This window comes from Phytophthora ramorum (assembly GCF_020800215.1).
Source record: "Phytophthora ramorum isolate Pr-102 chromosome Unknown Phyram_PR-102_s0016, whole genome shotgun sequence".
Lineage (NCBI taxonomy): Eukaryota > Oomycota > Peronosporomycetes > Peronosporales > Peronosporaceae > Phytophthora > Phytophthora ramorum.
Genome location: NW_027150662.1, coordinates 822,383 through 848,851, shown reverse-complemented (window position 1 = coordinate 848,851; position 26,469 = coordinate 822,383). Strand labels below are relative to the sequence as shown.

Here is a 26,469-nt window from a genome sequence, read left to right as displayed (position 1 = left end):
TGTCTGCACGTAGCTCAGCTCGGCACGGATGCCATTGCGTGCGCTCTTGCTGAGGAAAGGAGACGCCGATGCCGAGCTAGAGCTGGCCCTGCTCCAACTGTGGGCAGCGAACGACCCCGAGCGGCCCCCGTCGGAGCTGCTGGCGCTGGACGACAAGTGCTGGCGGCGTCTTGGCCTGCTGCTCTTCGCGTCCAACAACTCGCTCGTGCTCGCGCTCGTGGCGGCGCTGGAGCGTAGCACCAAGACGAGCGACCGGCTGCTTCGCCGCGTGTGGCGATCCCAGTGGCGAGTGCATTTGCGCGAAAAGGTCGTGGACTGTCACGCGCGACTCGGGCGGGAAGGTCGGACCGACTCGGTCGACCTGGTCGCAAGCCGGCTATTGCAAATCCTGGGCACAAGTCTCCGAGTGACCTTGGCATCATCTCATGACGACCAGCTCGAGGACCAGCCAAAGGGCGAGCACCAGGACGGGGGTGATGAGGCTCCCAAGGTCATGGAGGTCGTGGACCTGCTGCTGTCTCTGTCGACGACCGTCGACCGAACGCCCGCGGTCGCGCGAGCTGCGGCGATGGAGCTGCAGAGCTTGTTGTCGCTGGAGCCCCGAGCTCTGAGCGGGCTCATAACGACACATATCTGTCGGTCGGCCGCCCTGCAGCACTACGTCGCGTGGTTGGTTCGTGATGACGGAAGTGGCGACCCTGCTGGTTACCCGCCCGAACGAGAGAAACAGCGCAATGCTCTGGAGCGGAACAGCGCAGCAAGCGAGAAGCTGGGAGACCAGCCTGGGTGCGACCACGTTTACATTGAGCTGCTTGTTGCGGCGGCAGCGGTGGCACGTCCGGATGCGAGCAAGCGCAGAGGTGCCCGATCTCCTGTTTTCGACGACACGGCGGGCATGCTGCAGATCTGTACGTTGGGGATCGCGAGCTCGGATTCCACCATTCAGTACGCCGCGTTGCGCTTACTGTGCTCGTTGCTTGTCCTCGACGACGCTTCTTCTGTTGCGTTGAGTAGCGCTGTTCGTCTGTCGGGGGTTCTCATCTCGATCTCGTGGCTACTCAATCACCCAGTCTCCCATATTGCAGCCATGGCAGCTACGACGCTGGAGCTGACCATCCGGCATTCACCTCTCAGTGACATCCTGCGGGCGATCATCGAGCAGGGCTGCGTCATAATCTACCGCGCTCTCCTGTCGACAGCATCCAGCGGTGCCAAGAAGAGCGCAGCCCAAGCTGCTGTAGCCGCAAGCTGCCGTAGCCTTCTGAACTGGGTCACGGAGGAGGTGGCGTGGCAGCCGGGCGTTGTGGCAGCAAGTGTGCAGTCCATCGTGAGCTCAACCAACATACTGCTGCAGAAGAATATCGTGCTCACGTTGCAGATCCTGGCACAGCGCAATACTGCTATCCGCGAGGCCCTAGAAGACCAGGACTTTCGATCGGATGCGTTGGTGACAGCAATCCAAGCGGACGACGACGCTGGTCTGGCGGTCTCCTTATTGTCCATTTGCCTTAACTGCAGCGATAAATGCTCGACGCTGAAGATCGAGGTCTTCTATCATGATAACAACAACGAGCAGCATGAAGAAGAGCAAACTCCGGATCGTGCAGACGAAGACCGAACTGTGCTAGTTCGATGCGCCGATGGGGAACTTGTCAATGCAAGTGCTGCTGCGCTCCGCGAACATACCAATCTCCTTCGCGGACTCAAAATCGAGCCGCATAACCAGAAGGAAGATTGCTCTGCGGCAATTACCAGAACGGATAAGTTCCAGGCGTCCACTGTGGAGATTTTCGTAGATCTCCTCTCCAAGACTCAACAGGAAGCTGTGAATGCGCTGGCAGAGCTCCAAAGTGTTCCGATCTTGCACGAGTTGCTACGTTTGGCTAATGCAACCGGGTCCGCCAAGTGCTGGCATGTTGCCACGTCCGCGATCTGCCGGTTGATGACAGCTTCCAACTGGTTGGACATCTTGCAGTTCGCGTCGACCGACGTTCGCCACCCCACACTCGTGTTGCGCTGTATTCGCTTTGTACTTCAATTGCATAGTGCGCTGGGCCCACGGGGGGACACAGGGCAATTGCCTCACCCAGAGAAGAAGCTGCAGGTCGATCCAGTTGAACAGGAACGCGTAGATCTCGCGTCAGCGCTCAAAACGGCAGCTATTCAGCTGAGTCAGGAGCTCTTCGTAGGCTGAAAACAGAAGTCTACACGCCATTAATACCAGCTTGCATAAGGAAAACAATCCCTGGTTCCGAATTTGCATCCGTGCAGTACAGACAAATAGCGCTGCGTTCTAGCCCACGTGCTTCACTCCATTCAAGTAGGCAAACCCATCCATGTAGTTCCTCTCACGTGTTGGCGATAACCTCTCGTCCTTCTTCAGATTGCTTGGCCCCACAAAGAGTCAATACCCAATACCAATACCAGAGAGCGAAAGCAACGGAGACCGAATCCCTTCTCTACCTGCACAGCACCTCTCGACAGACTCACAACTAAAGCACAATACAGCATTTTGTGTTACCCGTTTACTTGAACAGACCTGCCACTGCGTCGTATGTAGTTGCCCAGAGCTTGACAGCCGAAGATGAGGCCTCCGCCACCGACTTCTCGTCAATGTCCAGTCCCACGTGCACGTTCTGGTCCAATGGATGCTGCCGCCTCCGCTTCTCCTTGTGTTCATCGGCCAGTAGGTCACTCTCCAGGGTGTTCGCGAGCTGCTCCAGGCGGTCCTCTAGCCACGCCACTTGACTCTCCAAATACTCGAAGCGCGCCTCCGTCTCGCGCTCCTCTCGCTGCTGCTGCGCCTTCTGCGTCGCCTCCTTGGCGCGCGCGCTGGCGGCCGAGCGCGAGTACTCGAGAGACGCGACGCCCAGCGCCACCGAGAAGATGAGCAGCTCTCCGACTAAGTCCGCGCCCTGCTCCACCGCCTGGTCGGCCGGCAGCGGCTTGATGGTGTAGTTGGAGATGCCCCGGAAGCCCATGTGCAGCTGCATGCTGAGGCGGTGTTGCGTCTGCCCGAGGCTCCCACACACCGAGTTGAGCAGCGGATGCACCTTGGAGCGGGACTTGACCACACGCGCGAGCGGCTTGGTGAGCGTGCGAGCCACCAAGCCACCCAGCTTGATCATCGGCAGCATGGTGGCCGCAGATTACAATAGTGACGTGGTTTTGGGAGACTCGTACATATTGTCTACGTAACAGTGTGTGGTGGACACGAAAGCCGTTTTCAACCAGAGCACTAACTTAACCTAAGCTGTCAAGTGCTCGGTACACGGCTCGCTTACAGCAGTCCACTCAACAATCCTCGATGCGGACGCGGAATGTGAAGATACGCTCGCGACACAGCAGACAAGCGGGAAGAGACTACCTAGTTCTACGAAGAGGGAGAGTCTCCTGAATTGCAAGAGCCTAAAGGACAGATCTGGCTTTGCTGCACACTTGGACAAACAAGGTGAACGCTGCCAAGGCGTCAGATCTCATTGATAGTTGGCGAGTTGAGACTAGAATACACGCTGTGAGTGTCGAGGACACAAACGCCAGTGAGGCGTTTTCTCTGCAAGAGATCGACGAAAACAGCGGTATGGGGAGAATTGCATTCCGCCCGCTTCAGTATCGCGAGGAATCCGAGAAAGCGCTGGAACATGGTTGCTCATATCCGTTCAATTGGCGAGGAGGGGCTGAAAATGCTATCTCTCATGGAAAAGCTGCGCTCAAACTGCCACGACGAGCGTCACGCTGAGCTACGAATGCGTGTGGCACGCTGTCTCAACGCGCTTGCTCATCAGGGTGTGCTGATTTGTGTGAACGGATACTACGAACAGCGCTACATTTTGAAGGAGCGTGGAGACGTGTGGTTGCTGAGGTCGTTTTCGGCGATTCCGAGTGCCAGCTCATCGTCGAAACCTTAGGTTGTCTTCGAAGGTGAGAAGGACACCTTGTCGCTAGCGTACATTGTTGTCGCTGATTATTCAGCGCCGGGTACCACCGAAAAGCGAGCCCACACGAGGATGAGCAAGCTGCTGACACTGCAAGATACTCGCGAGGCTATGTTGTTGCTTGTGGAGGAAGGGCTGGTATATGCTCGGGGGGTCACCTCTTCTGCTAACTCTGTTCAAATCATCGATGGCACAATCTCCAGCCCCTAAGTTCGTGAAGTTGGTGGGCAGTGTGCTGTCCTACGACCGCTCGGATTTTGAAGTGCACTTCTTCCCTCACGTCGAGTGATCCAGCGCTTCGGGAGCATCGTGCTGGATTACCAGAACGTAGTATTTCAGAATGAGAGGGGGTTGAAGCCGAAGCAGGAACAACACGGAGGTGCGTGAAGACTCTAGATGAGAAGACGAGTACTAGCGAGACTAGTGCTTGACAGCGTCGAATGCTGTCACCAAAGAGAGCTACCTCCGGAGCAAAGGGACATGTGGTGCAGGCTGTGGCGTCCAAGAGCTCGACGATAGACCGCAACGACTTGGTGCAAATTGTCGGATCTGGACACGCATTCTCGGGAATGGACTGTCGGACGCAGCCGCGATGCAGGAAAGCTCAGTGTGCAATTTCTAGCTTCATGGATGATGGCATGGTGCATTTCGCCGAGAGCAGGGTTGAACCCCGTGAGCGCTCTACAGCTCTTTTCCAGGTCGCGAGGAGTCAGAGAGTCGCGAGGACGGAGCTCTGCTTCACATGTAGAAGCGGAAGGAAGTCGGCCTTGTTTAAAGTGTACATCGGAGTTATAGCATTTCGACCTCAACGATTACCTCAACCACGGAATCGCGTAGTTACGCGAGCGGTCGAGGAATCTGGAGTAGTGAGGCGACCCATGACTGCTACACTTGTAGCAGTACCAACAGCAAGCGCATGTTGCTTAATGTTGTGACTGCTAACTAGCTATGCGCCACAGCTTCCCACTGATCTGGCAATGCTCCTTTCCCAAGGTGTGCGATTGCTCGGAGCTTCACGAACTCGACGAACATTTGCCGGAAGACCTTCCACGTCTCGTTCACCATCACTTCCTGTGCGTTCATCTCGTCCACTAACATGGATTCATCACGTTTAACATTGATGCTACTCCGCCGTCGAGAACCATCCGCCGCACCTGTTGACGGTCTCCTCTGCTGCAAGTTGTGGTCGAATAGCTGTGTAAGCCGCTGTAGTTTCTCGAGGAAGAGTGCCTGCACGGCCTCCAACTGTGCTACATCTTGACTGGAGACTGTGTCGGCTGTCGACGGCGAACTCAAATACAGCACGTCGCCAGTGCTGCCTGCACTATTCGTCGCAGGCCACCGGGACAGCGCTTTCGCTTGGGCATCGTTGTCCTTGCCAATCTTCCAAAGCTCCTCCAGCAACTCTTTGCACGGTTCCTGATAGTCCTCCCATGTACTCACTAGGAGCTCGTAGCTCTGAATTGGACTCGGTCTAACTTCAAAAGCGTTCGTGGCGTCACGCTCCAGCACTTGAAGCTCGTTCAGAGCCTCTTTCGCAACCAACGGGAAACATGCCGCGGCAATGCGGTCACTTATGGGATCTGTTGGTGGTGTAGTGCTGGATGCATCCGTACTTTCACCGTTGTCAGATTTCGTCAGAGGCTTCTCGGTAATGTACAACCGACGGAAAATAACGCAGAGGTCCTCCGAGGTGTACGCGATGTCAGTCTTCTGCAAAACGCTGGCGAGAGTTTCCAGCTGCAGCAGCTCTTCAAACTGAGCCAGCTCCTCAACTGCGCAACAAGTCACACGAATCTCGTTGAGGCGGTGGAGGATGTAGCGCCGCCATTCATGCAGCGCAAGCACTAGGAACGCATTGGCCTCCATCTTGGACGGAGGCGCAACACGTTTCCCATCACTTGCAGCTTCGATAACACGAAGCCGCATCCGAAGTTTCTGGTCGGCGCTTAACTTGGCGAACGCTGTCTGCAGAATGGTCTCAGCGACACCAATCGCCACAAAGTCGGCAGCTGACGAAGCAACTTGCGGCGTGCTATCGGAGTCCTCTTGGCCGGAATCAACAGATTGTGTGGAGGAACTGTCGCCACCTGGAACCTCTGGATTGACGAGGCGGAAGTTGTGAAGACCGCAGCGGAATATTGCGTGCAGGAAGGCCAGCGCTTCGTTTTGCCCCAGCAGTCTATCCTCGGGACACGAGTTACTCATGCAGCAGAGGTGGCTAAAGAGCAGCGCCAGCGAGTCCGTTCGTACCAATGAGCGGCAGTTGGAAAACACGTCGTGAATAATGCGCTCAGCTTCGCATCGTGTACCAAACTTCTCGAGGAAATAATCGTAAATGAGCTCCACGAAAATGGGCTTGGGGGAGGGTCCAATGCCGCCGTTGATAGTGCTGGATGCACTCAGTTGCAAGGGCGACGATCGACCCGCGTGAAATGCACTGCTGACACTGCTGAGCTCGCTGAGGAGGGTGGACATGCGCAAAGACAGTGACTGGCGGAGAATCGAGGAGATCACCAGACGCAGCCAGATCACCGGCCGCTCTGCTTTTCGACGACTGTAGTCCAAGTGATCACTACCATAGCGACGGTGCATCAGAGATCGCATCACTAATGGTGCGCCGTTGTCCTGCAGCAAACGCTTTCGGAACGTCATCTGTACACGACGTACGCACAGCTTCTGTCTCACCGCGTCGATGAGGAGTTCCGCCCTAAGTACAAAACCACAGACGTTGTTACGATTTGAGCAACAAACACCGCAAGGCTGAATACGTACGCAGATCGGTCTCGTTGGCGAGCAAAGTCTAGTAGCCCCTGCAACGCTTTCTCGATGCTGTGCAGGTCTCTTGAGCCAAACAGGCTGCCTGTGATTTCACGCCGCACTAGCTTCGCCACGCCCAGATTGTCGATTAGTCGCTGGAACGATGTCAACAGCCTCACGCCATCACTGAAAGTCCCCTCCATCAGTGACGATGAGATATCATACGCTAGTGAGTCCGTCATATTTCGCGTCCAAACGGGTAGACCTTCGATTGTTGCGCTCAACTCATCGCGTAAGATCGTGAACAACCTGTCCACGACAAATGCAGCTCTGGAGCTTGGTGACACTGCTGCGGGGTTTCGAGAGAGCGGGTTGGTTAGCAGTCTTGCTACAACTGAGCTGGGACTCTCTAAGCGCATGCATGTCGAGAAAAATTGCCAAGTTTCTGCGGCATCCATGAACGAATCAAAGTTGACGGTGCCATTTCCACGGGTGTACGCGTTTCGGAAGAGCGTGGCGACCAGGAACGACGGGATCTCGTCATTCAGTGTACGTACCATCACGCGGAACTGCTCCATGTCCATTGACGTGCAATTGATGCCCAGCATCGCTGACAGCGACATATTCGCCGCAGATTCAGAGGCGGATGCTGCCGCCGACGTCGTCGCAGTCTGGAACATGAGGCGGATGGCAGCGCGACGATGTGCCTGCTCTTCCTTGTACTCGAGCATCATCAGCTCAACCCACAGATTTGCATCTACAAACTGCGGTGGTGCCTGTGACTTAGCATCCAAATTGTCGCCCATTTTGCCCCTGGCATGTCGGTCTTTGTGCGATGCTTCAGCTTCTGCATCAGATACCTTCACCTCCAGGTAAATAGCTGGTCTCTCCTCTTCCGGAACATTTGTGACCACATACTCTAGGATCTTCTTGTCGAGTGCAGCTCGCTCAGCTTCGGTTGCTTTGGAAAGAATGACGCTAGTAGCGAGCGAGGCGTGATACGGAGATATCCAAATGGTCTTTGGAACTCCTGCGCCTGGCACCCCCGAAGTGGCATGGGGTGGTGCTAATTTCTCAGCATTAGTGGGGCTTCGTGCGAATAGGACGTCGTACTCCCGCGAGAACATCTCGTATGACACTTTGTCGCGAAGTGGGCCCCAGTTCAAACGCCCTGCAAGCAAAATATCCAGGACACGATAGCAATGAAGCATGAACACCTGCTCATCTTCTCCGAACTTCTCGTCGAGGAGGGAGAGGAAGAGTTTCGCCTCCAAATACCCTTGCTGCACTAAAGAGCGCACCCCGTAGTACAGGCACCAACGATCTTCGTCAGCTTGCATTTGTCGATGCTCTGAGGACGCTGGCTCGTTGTGGTCATTGGCTTCAGCGTTCATACCTTCCCCGTCCAGCACTTCATCGTGAGCAATAGCCTTCTCCTCTTTCATAGAACGCCACGGTGAAAACCATGCGTACACAAACTCCGGCATGCGAATGCGGAGAGGGAACAGACCACCAACGCGCTTGCACATGGAATCGTCAATCTGCTTGGCGAACATGATCGACCGCATGCAGCTGAACGTCCACGCGATCTCTCGTTGAGGCCGACGCCCGCCTAGATTCGGCAGGAGGATACGAAAGTATAGGCACTGGATGCGTCTCTTCTTCGCAGGAAGCTTGAAGCCTTCCGTTTCGCTTGCAATGACAGAGTCGCTGTGGCCTCCTTTTTCACCCGCAGATCCCTTGTCTCCCTCCGCGAGGCCTCCATTGGCAGACATCAAGCGCAGGTCTTGCTTGCACCGAACGCATACTGCCGTCGAGGAAAGGGATGCTCGAACAGACTCTCCCGTCTTAAAGGGGGCTTCATCTCGCTCGTCTTCTTTTTCTTCCTCCGCCTGCCTTCGTAGTTCCTCGTCTCTTGCTGCACGAAGCTCTTGTGCGGCTATCAAATCGCTCTGCTGCTCCATCAGCGACGCAATCATGCCATCCTTCGAACTCAATACGTGGTTCAAGGTGGCAATTTGCTCTTTGCACGCGTCACGCTCAGCATGAAGCTCCTCGATCTTGCCCAAGAGCTGTTGCTTCTCGTGCACAAGAGGACGTAGGTGCTCCAGCTCCTCCTTGCACTGGTCGTGCTTCTGCTCAAGCTTCATGTAGTTCTCTCGAAGCTCCACGGCCTTCACCTTCTCTGTGTCTTCGCGCATTTGCCGGAATATAGCGTTAAGCGCCTTCATCGTGTCCCCCATCTTGGTCATTTGGTCCTTGGAGTCGGTCACTCGGCGCTCCATGTCACCCTTGACACTCTCAAAGTTTGCCGTCAATTTCTGGATTTCGCCTTCGTAGTACTCCTTCATATCCTGCGCGTCTTGCTTGTGCAGCTCAGCTGTCTGTCGAACGTCCTCTCGGAGCTGCTCAAGGTCTTCCTTTTCCTGCATCAGCTCCTGCCACTGGTTCCTGTACAGGTGCTCCAGCTGGAAGAACGCCTTGGCATACAGGATCCGAGCCTTGCGAAGAATCACGCCCTGCTCCAGGAACGATACCGTGAGCATAGACTCTAGCTCGCCGACGACTACGTCTGACCATTTCTGCTCGAATAGCAGCTTCGTGAGTGTCTTGTGCGCTTCCGCTGCGTTATCCTTTGCTCTGGCTGAGCCGTACCGTTGAGCGATGCGAGCATAAGTGGCCATGAAGTCTCGGTCGATCATGGAAAGCTTGTCGTCACAGGCGACGTCTAAGTGCTTCTTCTTGGTAGCAAATTGGATGGCGGTATCAAAGCACCGGTCCAAATCCAGCACATCAACGCGACGCGATGGTCGCTCGACGCCTGTGATGCTGTTGCCTCTGATGGAGCTCGTGCCGTCGCTGCTCTTTGATCTCTCGTCGGACCCGGGTAGGAACAACCAGGTCTTGTTCTTGTTCTGCGTGGCGTGGAAACAGCTTTCGGCCATTTTCTCGATGGAGTAAAAGTGCGAGATGGCCGGGTTGTCCTCTTCGTCAGACTGCTGGTTGGCCCCGGACGACCGAAAAGGTTTGTGTGAGCTGCTGCTAGCTCTCCGTGTCCCGGGTAGCATTCCAGTGGACTTGGACGCGCCCAACTCCATCCGTGGCAACATCACTTTCTTGGCCTTCGAGTGGTTCGTTTGGGGATTGTCTTCCATCTCCGGCAGCTCCATCGACGCCACCTGCTTGGCGAAGTTTGACGCGCGAAAGAGCGAACTCTTGTGGAAGGGCTGCGTGCCCTTCTGGTCGAGAAGGAACTTCTTGACATCAAACTCTCCTTCGGTGGCTTCCAGCTGGCGGTCGAGTACAGCACCTGCAGTGGCCGGGGCTTGGCGTGCTCGATGATGTGGTGACTCGGGTGCTGAGGTGGTCGAGTCCAAGTGCAGCATTGCACCGCCCATGGTCGTGAACGGCCGAGACGGTGCCAAGTCGCCGAGCTTCCGCTTCGATAGCAGCTCGTCATCTCCGCCACGCTGGGACTTGCTCGTCTTCCTGCGACCTTCCTCCATGCCATCTCCAAAGTGCTGCCAAGTTCCTTCGTCCTGCATGAAGAGCCACAACCAAAACCGCCGCCACGCGACTGAATCAAAAACAGCTTTATTTTCCCATATCCAGCGGTGAAGGTGCCGCCGTCGCCGTGGGTCTACCTCCCGAAGGCTTCGACGACGATGCAGACTGCAACGCTTCGCCTATGTTTTTGTGTATTTCTAGGAGCTGCTCGATGGCCTCGCTTCGCTTGGATCTGCGTCCCTGAATTTCGGGTTCTCGCATGCAGGAGACGATCGACGCACCGTCGCCCTTTTTGTTTGCTGGATTGGCTGCTTGCGCGAGCGCAAGCGCTTTCGTTTCTTCCCAGCCTCTGGAAGTCGACGGCTTGGGCCCCTTTCGACCCAGCCGCTTCTTGTCCGTCTTGGCTGTTTACACCTCCGAATCAATGAGGATCCACTTGATACGGCGGAAACACTTACGCACGATCTCCTCCAGCTCGCCGAAACGTCCGCTGTACATGAGAATGTTGTGCATCAAGCGAAGACGGTCGCCAACGCGACGCAGACGCTTCTTGATCTGGTTCAGCTGGGACGTGCCGAGACCCTGAGGGATCAGGTTCTCCACGACCGTGCGGAAGACGTAGCCGTCAAGCGGGTCGGTCAAAGCCACCCGCATGCGCAGCTCCTCCGGCGCGTTCTCGCCCAGATCGTTGAGCTTGGCTTCATACGTCTGGAGCAAGGCAGAAATCTTCTCCCACGCCTCCTCTTGTCCAGGGAGAGGAGCAAGCTCCGATCCGTGAGCGTACTCCGGGTGGAACTTCTCGCGGCCAACGACACGCAGCAGCATGTTGAACAGCGCGAGCTGCAGCGCAATGTTGTCGCCGGGCTTGTGGTGGAACTCCTTCAGCAGCGCCTCCAGGATCCAGAAGATGCCCAGCGCCTCCGACGGGTCGTCGCGGCACTCCCACACCAGCTTGGCGACGGACACATCCACCGAGAGACTATACTCCGGCTTCGTCAAGCCGAAATGGGTCATCCATGCCACCGACTTGGTCAGGTACGACTCCTGCTTCTCCGATGACGAAGGTGTGTCCTCCTGGATCATGTACTCGTGCAGCGGGTGAGCAACGATGCGCTCCATGATGTCGCCTGTCACGTTGTTTGAGAGCAGCTTCTGCAGAGCAATCGTCGGGTAGAGCGATTTGCGGCCCGTAACGTCCGGCAGCAGACCACGCATCAAGAACTGGATGCGCGACCACGACAGACCAGCGAACAGAATGTTACCCTGCCTGTCCAGACCACGACGGCCGGCGCGACCAGCCATTTGCTGCACCATCAGCGACGTCAAGACATTGTCCGCAGTGTCTTCGCAGAAACAGCACGTACGGAACGGCATGTTCACACCGTAAGCCAGTGAGTCATCCGAGAAGACAACCGCCAGACGACCAGCCTGGGCAAGCGCCTGCACGATGCGCAGGTACGCCGCAGGCAGGTTCTGGTTGTAGATAGCAATACCACGACGCAGCGAACGCACAAGAGCGTGGCCGTCATCCGAGTCCTCCGACAACTCACGACGCAGCTGCCACTTGATCTCCTTGAACTCTGTGGCAGTAAGGCGGGACCCAGCGGGGGTCAGCACGAAGTCGGGGTGCGGGGCATAAATATCCGGAGGAGGCTTCTCCTCGAATGCCTGTGACTCGCGGTCGTCCTCCTCCTTGCCCTTCGCCTTCACCTTCGCTTCGCGCTTCTTCATTGTGGCCTTGTTCTTCTCCCACTCGGCGTACTCAAGCTGCACCTTCTCGCGGAAGTTCGGGTATTTCGCAGTCTCAGCCGCCTCAATGGATGCCAAGAGCTGGTTGAAAAGCTGACGACACCGAACGGAGTCGAGCTGGAAAGCAATCGCAGGCACAAGGCTCTTCCCGCAGAGCTGGTTGACAAGCGCGTAGACATCGACCGTGCTGGTAGGGTTGATGTCACGCGGGTCATGCAGCTCCACAGTGACGTCCTGCAGGCTGGCTGGGGGTGCGAAAAACTCAAGGAGCGACTGGGTCGCCTTCGGCTCCTTCGAAGCAAGGTCCTCCAGGCGCTTCTTGATCTTGTCTTCGTACTTCTTCGACTCCATCAGTGTGATGCGGTGCGTGCGCTTGCCGAGATCCACCACATACTCCTCCTCGTCATCCTCGTCGTCCTTCTTGGACTTTTTGTCCTTCTTGGACTTCTTTTCCTTCTTTGCCTTCTTGTCCTTCTTGGTCGCGGCGACAGGGGCGGCACTCTCGCCCTCCGTCTCGTCCTCCAGCTCAAAGAACTTGTGAGGGTCCACATCTTGAATGAGTTCCGCGGAGTAGAACTTCTCCATGGCCTGCCACAAGGCAAAGGCATCGCGAGGGGTGAACGCCAGGTCACCGGCGTCAAAGCCAATCGTCGTCAGGTAGTCCAGCGTAACACCGGCACACGGGTGCAGGTACACCATCTCCTGCTTCTTGCTGGCGCTCTCGTCCTTGGCCTCCTCCTCGTACCAAATGATACGCTGCAAGTTAATGAACCGGCCCTTGTACTCGAGCAGGTGAATATCGCGCGAAAGGTGCGACTCCCACCAGCTCTTGAGCTTCTCGGCGTTGCCGATGGTAGCGGACAGCGCCAGGAAGGGGCACGTGACCGCCTTAATAATGCGCTCCAACGCATCGCCCTCGGGTCCGTTCAAGTCGTGGACTTCATCGTACACGGCGTATTGGAAGTCGTAGCCAATATCAATGAGCGTCGACTCAACAGCGCGCGGCGTGCCGACGGCAATCCGGAATCCGGGCGGCAGGAACACGGTCCCCTCCGTGATGAGAGCCACAGATCCCTTGACCATGGCCTGGAAGAGCGCCGCCACCTGCCACGCCAGCGGGTCCGTGGGGACGATGAACAGCACTTTGCCGCCCACGACGGACACGTACGACGACAGCACCGTCTTGCCCGAACTTGTGGGCGCGCACACAATGACCGAGTTGTTCTGGTCAATGTGGCCCAGCACGGTGCGCTGCCAGTCGTCCAGGATGAACTTGTTCATGTGGTGCATGTTGAGCGGGGGCAGGCGGTCCGACATCTCGGTGAGCTGCCACTCGATCAGGTCCTTGCCGGATAGGTACTCGTTCACGGTCTTGACGTACTTGCGGTATTTTTTGTGCACGGCGTTGAGCTCGGCGAGCAACTTGGCGTCCTCTTCGTCGTCCATTTTCTTCTGCTTGTCGTGCTTCTTGCGGCCGTCGGCGCCCAGCGGCGAGCGCTCAGGGAGGAGTTTGGTGCGCTGAATCTCCCAGAGCGTATCCACGGCGTCCGTGAACTCCTTCTTCTTGCAGCAGTCGCGCAGGATCTCGTACAGCTGCTTAAGCCTGCCCGTGGGGGTCACCATCTTCATGTCCAGCAGATTCTTGGCCTTCTTGACGTTCGCGAGCTTCTCCTCGTCCACTTTGCTCTGCTTCTGGGCCTTGTCCTTGGCCAGCTGCATGCGGATCAGGTCCGCCTTCTTGAGCTTGCCGCCCGCGGGCTTCTTGTCCTCCTTGGCCGCGGTTTTCTTGGTGTCCTTAGTGTCCTTGTCCTTGGCGGCCTGCGCCTCCTCCTCCTGCTCCTCAGGCCATAGGTTGCGAGGGTTGAAAGGGTTCGTGGGCGCCAGGTCGCGCAGGATCACGGGCATGCGGTCGGGCCAGACCTTCTGCCAGTTGACGTCGTACATGTCCGACTTCTTGTCCCCCATGGCTGCTGCTTTGGATGCGGAACACTGGAGCTCGGCGGCGCAGGGAATAAAGTGCGGTCGTTTCGGGTTGGCACCAACCGTTCAATGCGGAACGGACTCATCTCCCTGCAGAGCCTTACAAACAACAAGTCAACACATGTCGCAGTAGTATCTTGTGGGGAATGGTGTGTGGTACATATATACACGTATCGCTACATAATGGTTTAGTGGCTTGACCGCGAGTCACTTGCAGATTAGCAGTCGAGGGCTCACGATGGTGAGGGCCGCTTCGCTGCCAATGAAAGGGACCTCCAAGTCTCACTAACTGCGTGTGTATGTTACAGAACCGCCTTCGGATGCTGAGCGGCTCGCGCAACGCGCTGGCACTGGCGGCGGCGGGCACTTTGGGCGTGTTGGGCGGCGGCCTGACGTCGCAGTCAACGGCGCTGGCGGACGCCGGTCAGGACAAGGTCTCGCGGGGCAGCAAGGGCGAGTGGTACCCGAACACAACCACCAAACACTGGCACTTCTACAAGGGCAAGATGAATCCCAGCGCCGCCAAGTCCATGAAGCTCTTCAAGGTCGCGGACACGCCCATCGCCGACGAGATCGCCAGCTACCTGGGCGTGCAGCTCAACGACATGACGGTCAAGAACTTCAACGACGGAGAGACGAGCGTCGTCATCAAGGAGAATGTGCGCGGCAAGCGCGTGTACATTGTGAGCTCCACCACCACGGTGGATCGGTACGTTTTGCGGCGTCTAGGGACTGCTTTGGACAGGATTTTGATCATTTCTGCAACCATTTAGATTGATGGAGCTGCTGCTGTCCATCTCGGCCATGCGTCGTGCCTCAGCCAAGAGCATCACTGCAGTGATCCCGTTCTACGGTTACGCGCGTATGGACCTGATGCACAAGGGTCGCGAGCCGATCGCTGCTGCGGTGAGCAACGTTGATGTGGTCTTATCCTCTTCCAGGTCGATGGTGGCATCCTAATCCTTGCTCGCTGCGTTGTTGCGCTCAGGACATCGCCCGCATGCTCGAGACAATGGGTGTGGACCACGTTGTGTCTGTGGATCTTCACAGCGCGCAGATCGAGGGCTTCTTCAAGCCGCAAATCCCGGTATGCTGGCGTTGCTAAATGCAGGAAGTAGACCCCGCTGCTGACATGTATTATTCTTGGTTGATGGAATGTACTCCAGGTCGACAATCTTCAGGCCTTCCCTGTGGGTGCTGTGTACTTCTCGGAGCAGACTCTGGGCGACCCGATCGTTGTGGCGCCGCACTCTGCCGCCGTGAACCGCGCAGCCATGTTCCGTGACACTCTGTCGCGGACGATCGACGACTTCGTGCCCCTGGCGTTCGTTATCCGCAAGCACCAGCTCGACAAAGACCAGCCTGGCGAGCTGGTGGGCGACGTGAAGGGCAAGGACTGCATCGTCGTGGACACTCTGGTGGACACAGGCTCCACTCTGGTCAAGACCGCCAAGGTGCTCAAGGCCAACGGTGCTAAGACCGTGTCGGCTTTTGCCGTTCACGCCCGCTACTCTGCCGACGTATGTTCGAAGTCCTATTGTTGTTGTTGCTTGGACACCAATGCTGACGTGTTGATGTTTTCGTGCTGCAGGCCATGCAAACGCTGCAGAACTGCAAGGAGCTGGACAAGCTGGTGACCACCAACACGATCCCCGTCCACCTGAACTCGGACGAAGTGTCGCCTAAGATTGTGACGCTGTCGGTGGCCCCCTTCATCGCCGAGGTCATTTCGTGCATCCACACCAAGAGCTCCATCATCCAGGTATCCAAGACCAAATAGGGCAGTTGCAGTGGGACAGAGCCGGTCGTGAAGATAGTTCCCCCAATGAAATGTTTCCAAAATAGTTTCATCCAATGAACAGCCATTCCAAGTCCCATTAAGTCGGCCACTTTACAATACGCGACCGAACATCACAGCAAGTCGCCATGATGGCCGAGGAGAAGAAGCCGCAGGAGGAGCTCGAGTTCATCAGCGTCGAGGAGGAGACGCAGCCAACCACAGAGAAAACGTCGAGCGGAAAGGCAGCCATCAGCCCCAAGGCCAGCGACAAACAGGCGCTGTACGTGGCTATAAGAGAAAAGAATCTGCATCTCTTTTCCTGCATTTTTAGGCTTTTCGCTGACATTTTTGCGTGTTGAGCAGCCTCACGTCCATGCGCAAGGCGGTGACTGGGGCCAAGCACCCGGTGGCGGCGTTTTTCCACTTGTTTTTCAAGGTTTCGGGCGCTTTGGGGGGCGATTAAAGAGCTTTGTGACCCTCTGGCTCACTGTTCGTGTGCTTATATCAGGCTCTGGCGCTGCTGTTGTACCTGTTCGGCAGCCTCTTCATCAGTAACTTCGTCTTCATCTTTGTGGTGTGCATTTTGCTGTTGGCCTTCGACTTCTGGACCGTCAAGGTGCGTCTTGTGCACCGGAGGAGGGTGTCGGTGCCGGTTCTCTTGGCTCATTGCTGCTGCGCTGCAGAACGTGACAGGACGACTGCTTGTGGGCCTGCGCTGGTGGAACAAGCTCAACGAGGACGGCTCGAGCGAGTGGGTGTTCGAGTCTCACGAAGACATGACAGAGATCGACCCGCTGGACTCGCGCGTCTTTTGGACGGGGCTCTATGGCGCACCCGCGCTCTGGGTCATGCTGCTCATTATCGCCGTGCTTAAGTTCAATGTCGAGTGGGCGCTGATCGTCGTGATTGGCGTGGCGCTGAGCGGCGCCAACATCATCGGCTACACCAGGTGCAAGAAGGACGCCAAACAGAAGATGCAGTCGCTGATGTCCCAGGGCGCGCTCGGCGCCTTCAGTACGTCCGCCGGATCGTCAATTATGTCGACGATTGGCGGCTTTGCTCTCGGTGGCGGTCTCGGTGGCGGACTTGGTGCTGCTGCGCCGAAGAGGCCTACCAAGCCCGAAGCTGTCGTCTAACCTGCTTAGTACACGTGCCCAGGATGAGAGACGCGATATCTGTTCGTCACTAACCTCAACATGGCTAAAACAGCGTGTCGGATGTGTATTCTCACTAGGAGCAAGAAATATGAAAAGAGAAAGGAGGAGAGACGCCAGCACTGGGCTCTCTGTGTGCTGCACTAGCATGCTATCGGGTCAGCACTACGCATCCTTGCTATCGCGTTCGTAAAGCAAAGCTTAGCTGCTCCCCGGAGCCGAAATCAGATCCTTCATCTGCTCGTTCAACTGCGTGTAGAACTTGTGGTACTCAAAGATATCGCCCTTGCCACGACGAACCTCCACCAGGTGAAGGCTATCCGCGAGCATGAAAATCTGGATCACCACACCGACAGCACCCTTCGGCGTCTGCAACACGGCCTTCACCTTCGAGGAGTTCTCCACGTTGATTTCGCAGTGAAGGCTCTCCAAGTGGCCCGTCAGGCGAGTCATGATGCTCGCCGCCGGGATGGTTGACGTGAACTGCGTCGACCGCTTCACCCGCTTTTCGTCGTTGCTCTGGAACATGCGGTTCAGGGCCATGCCGCCGCACATGTTGATCAGGTCGAACGCGTTCATCACCTTCAGACCGCCGTCCTGCTTGTCCTTCTTGCCCGAGTTGATTTCGTCCTGGTGTTCCAGGATAGCAGCGTCCAGATCCGCCTGGCTGGGCTTGATGGTCATGTGGTCAACGGGACTCGGCACGGGAGCGGCCGACAATTCCGCGCTAATCGTGCTAGGTCCAGAGCCTGGCGCCACCTGCTCGTCAGCGCCATTTGCGTTCACAAACCACTCGTCACACAGGATCTCCTTAAGCGAAATACGGGTCTCCGGGTCCGGGATAAGAATGCGGTTCAGCAGCGCTTTGACGCGCGGGGTGAACCAGCTTGGGTACGAAAACTCGGCCTTCTGGATCTTGCGGAACAGCGCTGACATCGTCGGCTCATCAAAAGGCAGGAAACCAGCCAACAACACGTAGAGGATCACACCCATGGACCACACATCAGCAGCACGACCGTCATAGCCCTTGTCAGCCAGCACCTCAGGAGCCACGTAGTTGGGGGTACCGCACGTCGTGTGCAGCAGCGAGGCGCGTGAGCTCTCGGGGCCGTCCGGGCCGCCGCCCTCGTACAGCGCCGAGAGACCAAAATCAGAAATCTTCAGGTCTCCATTCTCGTCCAGCAGCAGGTTCTCTGCAAATGACAAGTCAGCCAACTGGCCATAAAAATCGCAATTACATCAGCAAACGTACCCGGCTTCAGGTCGCGATGGCACACGCCGTTCTCGTGACAGTACTGCACGCCGTCCACGAGCTGGCGGAAGTAGAAGCGCGCGGTTTCCTCGCTGAATCTGTTAGTTACAACGGGCAACAATGAGTCAGCATCTGTGCTGTACCATCTCATGCACCGATCTTCTGCTTCAAGACTTGCCTTCCTTCGCTCACGATCTTGTCAAACAGCTCGCCGCCCGTGATCAACTCCAGCACAATGAAGATCTAAAACACAGTAAAAGATCCCCCCTTAATACTAAAACCCAAAGTGCGTCCTATTCTCCTACAGTAACAGTTGCAGTTGACGGACCTTGGTGCGACTGGCCAGCACCTCCTTAAGCACCACCACGTGCTTGTGGCGCACCATCTTCATGATGGAGATCTCCTTCTTGATCTGCGCGCCCATATTCTGCTTCTGGATCTTCTCCTTGTCAAGCACTTTGATGGCCACGCGCTCGTCCGTCTCCGTGTTCACCGCGTACTTGACCCTGGCAAATATGAAGCAAGTGCATCAGCGTCAGCCCTCCCCCCCTCTGATTATGGACCCCAACTTCCAGAGGGCCACTCACTTTCCGAACGTTCCTTCGCCCAGCGTCTTGCCGATCTCGTATTTCCCTACGGCAACAAACAGCGTCAGATGCAACCACACACACTACACGCAGCGCTGTATGGGGAGCATCCACGCGCCCGACACGTACCGACTTTCTTAACCATCTTGGCTCCTGTCGCGTTTCCCTCCGATCCACGTCTCCCTTTTGACGTCTGCGGAGCTTTTCGCCGGGATTTTTTCGTTTCGCGATGTGGCGCACACACTATGATGTGGCAGGACACCATGTTTACGTTCCATCACGCATTTTCCACCAATCGCAACGCATTATCTACCGTTTGGCTCCTTCTATTTCCGATCCCCTCTCATCCATCATCGGCCTCCCATCAATCATTCCATTATTTTCCGCCACGCACGTGACGCGTCGACCACCGAAAAAAGCACAATAATGGATGACGCTCCGCCCATGATCCCCGTGACGATCCTCTCGGGCTTCCTAGGCGCGGGCAAGACGACGCTGCTGCAGTTCATTCTGTCGGCCGACCATGGAAGGCGCATCGCCGTGATTGAGAACGAGTTCGGTGACGAGGTGGGCGTCGAGAGCCTCGTAGCCAAGGATGGCGCGGACGGCGCGGTCATGGACGGCTTCTACGAGCTCAGCAACGGCTGCGTGTGCTGCTCCGTGCGCAGCGACCTGGTGAATACGCTGGAGAAACTGCTGGAGCGTCGCGACCGCTTCGACTATATCCTCGTGGAGACCACGGGCATGGCGGACCCCGGGAAGGTGGCCAGCGTCTTCTGGGTGGACGACGAGCTCGAGGGCCGCATCTTCCTGGACGGCATCGTCACGCTCGTGGACGCGCCTCGTCTCGACTTCCATCTACGCCACCCGGACACGCAACGAGAGGCTGCCGCACAGCTGGCCTACGCCGACCGGATCCTGCTGAACAAAGGGGACCTGGTGCCGGACCAGGACGCAAGAGAGGCCATTGAGAAGACGGTGACGCGCGTCAATGGCGTGGCCAGCGTCCGGTGGACAGAGAGGTCGAGAGTGGACCTGGACGACATCCTCAACATCAAGAGCTTCACCACCAGCAGAGCGGAGCAGGTGGAGAAGGAGCTGCAGGGTCAGGAGCACGAGACCTGCGACGACGAGCACCATGACCACACGACACACACGGGCGGCATGCAGACCATGTGCGTGAGGGTCCGAGACGGCCCGTTGGATCAGGACAAGCTCGAGAGGTGGCTCGGAGAGCTGTTGTGGGAACAGGACGACGACGTCGGATCGGAGCGCCAGAAGCTCTTCCGCGTCAAGGGCGTCGTCGCAGTTGCTGGCGAGCCCAACAAGTTTATTCTGCAGGCGGTGCACGAGCTGTTCGAGGTGTACGCGTCAGAAGAACGCTGGTCTGAAGGCGAGCTGCAAAGCAAGGAAGGCCGCGTTACGCAAGTGGTCTTCATCGGCCTCCACCTGCGTAAGAGTGAGCTGCAGGCAGGCCTCGAAGGGTGTGTCGTCAGCGACAATTAGACGGGTCATCGCGCATTCTTTTATTCAATCTACATGCTTCACAAGTACGGCAGTTTATGGCTGTTAGGTGTCCGACTTATCGGTCATCGACGTGTTGCTGCTGCGGTAGGTAGCCAACGTCGCGACATTAGCAGACATGATAGGCAACGTCGCCTGGACTTGCGCCGCAGATTGATGCAAGTTCTTGGTGTCCAGCGTGCCATGAGTGGCCTAACAACGCATCTAAGTCTGCTTCGGCTGCCGAGACTGCTTCGTGTCTGGCGTGTTAGAGGGCACCTGCGAGAATGGGAAAACTCAACACTGGCTTATATGTGCGGGGAGTACGTTCGAGCAGCACGTTGTACTGCTTTTGATGGTGTGCGGCTCGAGACGAGTGGTGGAAGGTAACGTCTCGAATGAAATGTATTTTGTGGTGAAATGCCACACAGAATCGACCTGCAGTACCCTCTTCTCGTCGGTGCTGTTGCATGTGATTTTTTCGGGTGATTTCCCAGGCGCGAGTTGGCAAACGCACGGACGAACAGTTCGATATTGAAGCTCTTGCGGTCAACTCGCACACACCAGCAGAGGAGCCGGTAGTCGAGTCCTGGACTGTGTCCTGCTTCAACCAGGTCAAGAGGTTGGTCTCGTGACAATCTCAACACCAGCGACCTGCTTGAAGGTGTTCGAGAAGCTACTCGTCTTATCCACTGCTGTAGTGCCAAGTCGAACCATCAGTCGGTAGGGTAGCAGGCACAGCAAGTCCGCAAGAAATGAACCACAAACGTAATGCTTCGCTGGGAGCGAAGTACTTCATTATTTTCTTGCGGCTGGCCATGCAAGTCACGTGGAGGTTCAAGTACATGTCGAATACCAGGAGGCTATCCAGAATCGCAGTTACTCCGCCTCGGGTGCTACAGCGATCCAGCGCAGGGAATGCAAGCAGCGCAACGAGTCAATTTTCCTCCATATATCACTCCTTTTTGTCCTTGGTGGACACTTTGTTTAGTGTCCACTTGAGCACGCCCAGCACCACGAAAACCAGAGCTGAGAGCACCGCGACCCATTTGGTGCGCGTCAGGACGCTGACGATGTCCTCCAGCGTCTCCCAGCGGGCCGGGAACAGTCGCAGCAGCGTCAAGATGGACACATTCTCGGCCACGTCGCACGTCGCCGCCAGCACCGGCAGCGTCCACAGCAGGCGCCGCTCGGGCCACAGTCGTCGCAAGACGCCCAGCAGCGCCGCCGCGTACACGAGCGGGAAGAGCAGCAGGTCGAACGCGTAGAATTCGGCGTACAAGGCGCGCCCCGAGGCGCCCAGACACGCCAAGTGCGGGAAAATGGCGTCGGCCGCCAGCCACAGGACGCTGTCCAGCACGCCGCTGCACTGCGGAGGCAACTCGCGAGCCCACTGCCGCTCGAACTGCAGCAGCAGCAGGAAGCTCGGCACAAGCGCGCCCAGCGCCGCCGCGAAGATGTGCGACTCCATGCCGTTATGAACGCTGCGTCCGCGTAGATCTTGAGCTGTAAAAAACATTAGTCCTGCCACGGCGGTCACTCGATGAGTGGACACTTCGCGCTAATGCGTGCGTCGCCGCCACCGCGCCACCTCCGTCGACAGGGTTCGAAATACAGTGGAATGTGGACGTGTACGACGCGGAAAGCCAGATCGAAAGGTGCCTCGCCTCCATCGACCGCCTTCAGTCCCGCAAGACTCGCGAGAGAAATAAGCGCAAGCGGCAGCGGATGAACAAGACCATGTACGCTACGCACCAGAAGATCAAAGCGTAGAGTGGAAAATGCTGGAGAAGAAGGACCGGAGGCCGACTGATTGTGTGCACGGAGCCGTTCACTAGCAAGATCTGCTCGCTCTGCGGGAGAACCAACCGCGGGCTAATGAGGCAGAAGGTCTTCAGGTGCCCTACATGTGCGACCGAGATACGAATGGTGCTCGTACCATCTACCTTATGAACGAGCACATGCTTAGAAGGAACTAGCTCTCCGGAGCTGGTTTCTCAAGCGGTGAAGTCTACAGCGTGTGGTGTTCCTGGGGGGGGTCTCTATCTCTCTAGGTCCCGTAAGGCTAGCGTTAGGGGCAATGGAGGAGGTCTAACGGAATCTGAGGCGATATCGTCACTGTGGGCTGCCATGGCTATTCGCCCATGATGTTGTCAATCCGTCAACGAAAACACTCATTACCTACTTAGTAATTAGACTGAGACTGAAGCCGTGGGCGTTTAGGAGAAACTCCTTTCCTGCTCTACTTGCTCTCGCTTCTTGCTCTCGCTTCTTGCTCTCGCTTCTTGTCAGGAGACAGCTCTCCGGTACCACTGCCCACTTCGCCATCATTGCCGTTTTCTTCGCCTGTTTCTCCATCTTTGGTGTGGCCTGGTGCATGCACGAGTCCTTGGGATGCAACATTCTACAGTTCTTCATCAGGCATCACCTTCGCTTAGAGAAACCCCGCCTCAAACTGACTTTCCATATCCTTCCGATACCTCAAATCACCATCGCCAAGTGCCATGGGGTCCCATAGAGACTCCGCCAGACCTGCTAATTTAGCGGCCACTCCTTGGCTTAGAAATGGAAACGCCGCACAGCGCACCGAACGGAAGCACAACGTAAATGAGACGCCAGGCGATGCAGCCATGCTCCTGTCGTCCTTCGCCGCAGTCATTGACGTCGATTTGCTGGGGACGCCCCCCGCACACTCGGAGTAGACGAACCGGTAGTGTGTGCTTCCTTCCACTCGTACATTCGTGTAATGCGGATGACCTCGTGAACGGATTTCCTGCTGAGTGTATTCTCGACGGACTTCTTCATTTCGGGGGGGGGGGGGGGGGGGGGGGGGCTTTTGATCGTTTCCACCAAACAATAACGAAGGGTGCGTTTTCTTCATGGCAGACTGGGGAAACTCCCTGTCGCGTGGGTGTCTGCTCTTCACTTGTACCAACACCAGTGACACCTCCACCTCTGACTCGTTCTTCTTCTGAAAAATAGGGATCACCAGATCAGCTTCCGAGGAAGCACCCCTGCTGCTCGACGCCCCAGCAAGAACCAAAGCGTGTCTTCGTTCGACTCGAGCTCCAGCTGCAGTAAAAATGATGGTTTCTCAGCAAACGATGTCAAGGATGAACAATCCGTTCATGAAATTTGTGGTAGCGCACCACGGCCCTAACGCATCATAGCAATGCCTTCGTTGACTTCGCTCATGGGCATCTGCTGAACAATGGCGCGCACGTTCAGCCACATCTTACACATCAACAACGTTCTTGTCCTGCTCTCCCGGGGTGTACATTTTCGATTCTTCCTCTTCCTCGTTCTCCTCTCCCAAGTAGCACATCGTTGCGTCCTCGTCTTCGTCCTGCTCTCCCGATGGGTTCTTGTTTCTTCCTCGTCCTCCCCCAAGTACATGAAGCAAGCAGTACGCCTCGAGGCCCATTGAAGCGCCCGTCCTTCATCCCAAAGCTGCTCGAACTCGCGGTTAGTGGAATCAACGTGCGTCTGATCCGTGGTCGTCTGAAACGTTTCTGCATGGCGGGCTCCATTGAACGCAACCGCGCTGTAGTTGCCCGTGCCTTATAAAATGAACTCACCGTTCACGACGGTCCACTTGTGGTGGACCATGAAGCTGGGCACGCGCCCAGTCTTGACCGGGATCCCCGCGTCTTTGAACTTGCGTACCCAAGCCATGTTTTTCTTTTGGAGCGCGGTTTGCTCGTCGATGATCATGCGAACGACGCAGCCTTCTGCAAGTGCCTTCAGACAGAATGGTCTCACCAATGCGATTGTTCGTTATGGACATGTTGCAGATGTCCAGCGAACCCCGTGGTCTGGCGGCCAATCCAAGGTAGTACACGACCTTGTCCTCGGCGTCGGCGTCTCGAGCATATCGGTTTGTCCAGGCGGCGTTATGATTTGACGAGGGTGTAATCATTTGTCGAGATGGGCCGACAGAGCATACAGCCCTCATGTCGACACAAAACTAGGCTCGCTAGTCAGCACTTTTCACCATCGCTGGACGTGCTGCCCGCGCTGCTGGAGCCCTGGCGACGAGTGTCTACTACCTGCTGTGCGCGGCATTGCGGCGCTGCGTCATGGCCCCCGCGTCGCCCTCAGCCGCTCCACCGCGCAAGCGCAGCCAGCCGCGCGACGAGTCGGTGCAGCCTGTGCTGGGTGCGGGCCCTGTCGTTAAGCGGCGACGCTCCTCAGCGTCGGCAGAAGACCATATAGTTGACGAGCAGCCGCCAACAGTTGAAGAGCAGGACAAGACGCTGGACGGCGCGCCAGACGGGCAGCTGTTCCTGGTGACAGTCAAGACGAGGGGCGAACTGCAGCCCTGCGAGGACCCCACACTCGAAGAGCAAAAGCTGGACCAGCTGCTGCTACAGGAGACACAAGCCAATGACGACGCCGACGTAGTCTGGGCCCACGAATTCGCGGCGCTGGACTCGCTGCGGTGCTTTGCCGCTCATCACCAGGCCCAGGCCCGGCGGCAGCTGTAAGAGAGAGAATTGGAGCTGTCAAAAGACCTGCTGAGCTCACATTTGTGTCGCTGTTGCTACTGCTGCAGGGAGAAGGACGTGCTGACGAAGCTCGTGCTGCCGGCCGCTTCCAGTCTGCGCTCCGCCGTGACGCGCAACGCGCTGCTGTGCGTGCAGGACCTGATCCTGCAGCTGCAGACCGAGACGGCGACGCACTTGGGCGCCATTGTGCCCGTGCTGCTGAACCGCGCGTGCTCCGAGAAGCAGTTTCTGAGGGACCTGGCCAGGGAAGTGCTTGACACGGCACTGGACGCGGGCGCAGACGAAACGCTGTTGCAGCCGCTGCTCGCCACGAGCACGACGGAAAAGAACGCCCAGATCATCAGTGTGGTACGTGGCGATGAATGGGCTGTCGCGGGGGCATGTTCGCTGACTGTTGATGACTACAGGCTGGCCTGTATGTGACCAAGTGCATTGTCCGGATGGACCGGGACGACTTGCGCACGTTTGTGCTTGAAACGCGCAGCTCGTTCTTGGACGAGATGGCGGCTTTTCTCAACTGCAAAGTGGTGGAGTGCAAGGCTGCCACGCGCCGTAGCTGCCAACACACGCGCCGAGTCATTGGGGTAACGCTGATTGTCGTGCTTTCTTTTAATTGAAACTCTGACGGAATTTGCTATTTGGTGCTGACAGAACGAAGAGTTTGTGGCGTTGGTTAAGGAGAAACTCAGCGGCAGTGCGCAGCTGGATGTCCTGAAGGCTTCGGAGATCCGCAAGGCTGCGAAACCCGGCCACGCCAAGTCGAGCATCCGAGAGCGCATGCTTCAGATGAAAAGGCAGCAACAACAGCAGAAAAAGGTGCAAAGCGGAGGGAGCGACATCTCGGTCGTCGTCGTGGCACCCCCACCTCCACGGTCGAGGTCCTCATCAGCACAGCCTGCTCCGTCGTCATGACCACAACACTGGGGTATTATGCAGAACCTTCCTGTTTGCTGTAGCTCGTCATCCTTGTATTCTTTTCCGCTGTTGCTGTTTGTTGCCATCCAGGAACCCACAACCCAGCTGGCGTCTACTTGAGAGCAAGGGGTTCGTTGATGGCAATGCCAGGCCTATACGCCTGTCTCGGCGCGAATGCCTGCAGCCCGACGGCAGCGGGAGTGCAAGCTTCTACGGCTACATTCGCGAGTTGCGCAACGCCTTTGACCCACACTCGAGGGTGCTCAAGAGCTGGTACCAGTTGCTACTTGGCTATCTGCTGTACGAGGCGTTCTTGCTGCCTTTCGCCACGACATTCACTTGAAGGCTGTCCTCCCGCCGTCGTCGGCAGCATTTCGCGCGTTATACGCGGCGGAAGCACTCTTGGCCGGCGACTTCCACGTACACGGGGTTCTACGAGGCTGGCAACATCCACCGAGACAAACGCAAGGCTCGAGCGACGTTCAAATCGTTCGGCTTCGTCCTAGATGTGCTGGCAATGATTCCGCTGTCGCTGAAGTTGCCTGCACCTCTGACCCCCTCCAGCGAACTCAGTACAAGGACTGGTGCGACCGGGCATGCGAGCTACGTACTGGCCGGGGTGGTATGAAATCCACAAGTCTCTGCACGTCTGGCGCCTACCAGCTCTAACCTTGACGATGTTGTGCGTGCGTTTTGCGCGTGACTGGAAAACTGGTGATGCCTACCAGGCCTCGGACACTTGGCATCCTCTGCCAACACTTGAAAGTGAACCTCCATCCAAGCACTACGTGGGGCGCTCTTCTGGTGTGTGAGATTGCTCACTGGCGCGTGTACTGCCT

The 26,469-nt window shown here is 56.9% G+C and overlaps 10 protein-coding genes across 10 annotated transcripts; 5 read left to right on the top strand and 5 right to left on the bottom strand.

The window, feature by feature from the left end:
* Positions 1-28: 28 nt before the first annotated feature.
* On the top strand, positions 29-2,194 carry KRP23_12944 (uncharacterized protein; the record flags this gene model as incomplete). The annotated part of the gene is made up of 1 exon (XM_067883594.1): positions 29-2,194. The coding sequence occupies one exon, from the start codon at positions 29-31 to the stop codon at positions 2,192-2,194; it is 2,166 nt and encodes a 721-aa protein (XP_067739026.1).
* A 331-nt stretch (positions 2,195-2,525) lies between these two features.
* Positions 2,526-3,137, bottom strand: KRP23_12943 (Optic atrophy 3 protein-like protein; the record flags this gene model as incomplete). The annotated part of the gene is made up of 1 exon (XM_067883593.1): positions 2,526-3,137. The coding sequence occupies one exon, from the start codon at positions 3,135-3,137 to the stop codon at positions 2,526-2,528; it is 612 nt and encodes a 203-aa protein (XP_067739025.1).
* A 1,740-nt stretch (positions 3,138-4,877) lies between these two features.
* Positions 4,878-10,201, bottom strand: KRP23_12942 (uncharacterized protein; the record flags this gene model as incomplete). The annotated part of the gene is made up of 2 exons (XM_067883592.1): positions 4,878-6,645; positions 6,711-10,201. 2 exons carry the CDS (start codon positions 10,199-10,201, stop codon positions 4,878-4,880), a joined length of 5,259 nt encoding a protein of 1,752 aa, XP_067739024.1.
* Positions 10,202-10,610: 409 nt separating this feature from the next.
* Positions 10,611-13,916, bottom strand: KRP23_12941 (putative helicase; the record flags this gene model as incomplete). The annotated part of the gene is made up of 1 exon (XM_067883591.1): positions 10,611-13,916. One exon carries the CDS (start codon positions 13,914-13,916, stop codon positions 10,611-10,613), a length of 3,306 nt encoding a protein of 1,101 aa, XP_067739023.1.
* A 253-nt stretch (positions 13,917-14,169) lies between these two features.
* Positions 14,170-15,711, top strand: KRP23_12940 (Ribose-phosphate pyrophosphokinase; the record flags this gene model as incomplete). Its single annotated transcript, XM_067883590.1, has 6 exons — positions 14,170-14,172; positions 14,240-14,640; positions 14,705-14,837; positions 14,920-15,018; positions 15,098-15,451; positions 15,523-15,711. 6 exons carry the CDS (start codon positions 14,170-14,172, stop codon positions 15,709-15,711), a joined length of 1,179 nt encoding a protein of 392 aa, XP_067739022.1.
* A 146-nt stretch (positions 15,712-15,857) lies between these two features.
* On the top strand, positions 15,858-16,847 carry KRP23_12939 (Golgi apparatus membrane protein TVP23-like protein B; the record flags this gene model as incomplete). Its single annotated transcript, XM_067883589.1, has 4 exons — positions 15,858-15,991; positions 16,075-16,147; positions 16,220-16,327; positions 16,395-16,847. 4 exons carry the CDS (start codon positions 15,858-15,860, stop codon positions 16,845-16,847), a joined length of 768 nt encoding a protein of 255 aa, XP_067739021.1.
* A 219-nt stretch (positions 16,848-17,066) lies between these two features.
* On the bottom strand, positions 17,067-18,849 carry KRP23_12938 (CBL-interacting protein kinase 31; the record flags this gene model as incomplete). Its single annotated transcript, XM_067883588.1, has 6 exons — positions 17,067-18,058; positions 18,118-18,215; positions 18,296-18,360; positions 18,446-18,623; positions 18,705-18,750; positions 18,834-18,849. The coding sequence occupies 6 exons, from the start codon at positions 18,847-18,849 to the stop codon at positions 17,067-17,069; spliced, it is 1,395 nt and encodes a 464-aa protein (XP_067739020.1).
* A 281-nt stretch (positions 18,850-19,130) lies between these two features.
* KRP23_12937 (COBW domain-containing protein 1) lies at positions 19,131-20,210 on the top strand (the record flags this gene model as incomplete). The annotated part of the gene is made up of 1 exon (XM_067883587.1): positions 19,131-20,210. One exon carries the CDS (start codon positions 19,131-19,133, stop codon positions 20,208-20,210), a length of 1,080 nt encoding a protein of 359 aa, XP_067739019.1.
* A 952-nt stretch (positions 20,211-21,162) lies between these two features.
* Positions 21,163-22,866, bottom strand: KRP23_12936 (uncharacterized protein; the record flags this gene model as incomplete). The annotated part of the gene is made up of 2 exons (XM_067883586.1): positions 21,163-21,713; positions 22,668-22,866. The coding sequence occupies 2 exons, from the start codon at positions 22,864-22,866 to the stop codon at positions 21,163-21,165; spliced, it is 750 nt and encodes a 249-aa protein (XP_067739018.1).
* Positions 22,867-24,286: 1,420 nt separating this feature from the next.
* On the top strand, positions 24,287-25,627 carry KRP23_12935 (uncharacterized protein; the record flags this gene model as incomplete). The annotated part of the gene is made up of 4 exons (XM_067883584.1): positions 24,287-24,690; positions 24,763-25,063; positions 25,123-25,299; positions 25,367-25,627. 4 exons carry the CDS (start codon positions 24,287-24,289, stop codon positions 25,625-25,627), a joined length of 1,143 nt encoding a protein of 380 aa, XP_067739017.1.
* Positions 25,628-26,469: the final 842 nt, after the last annotated feature.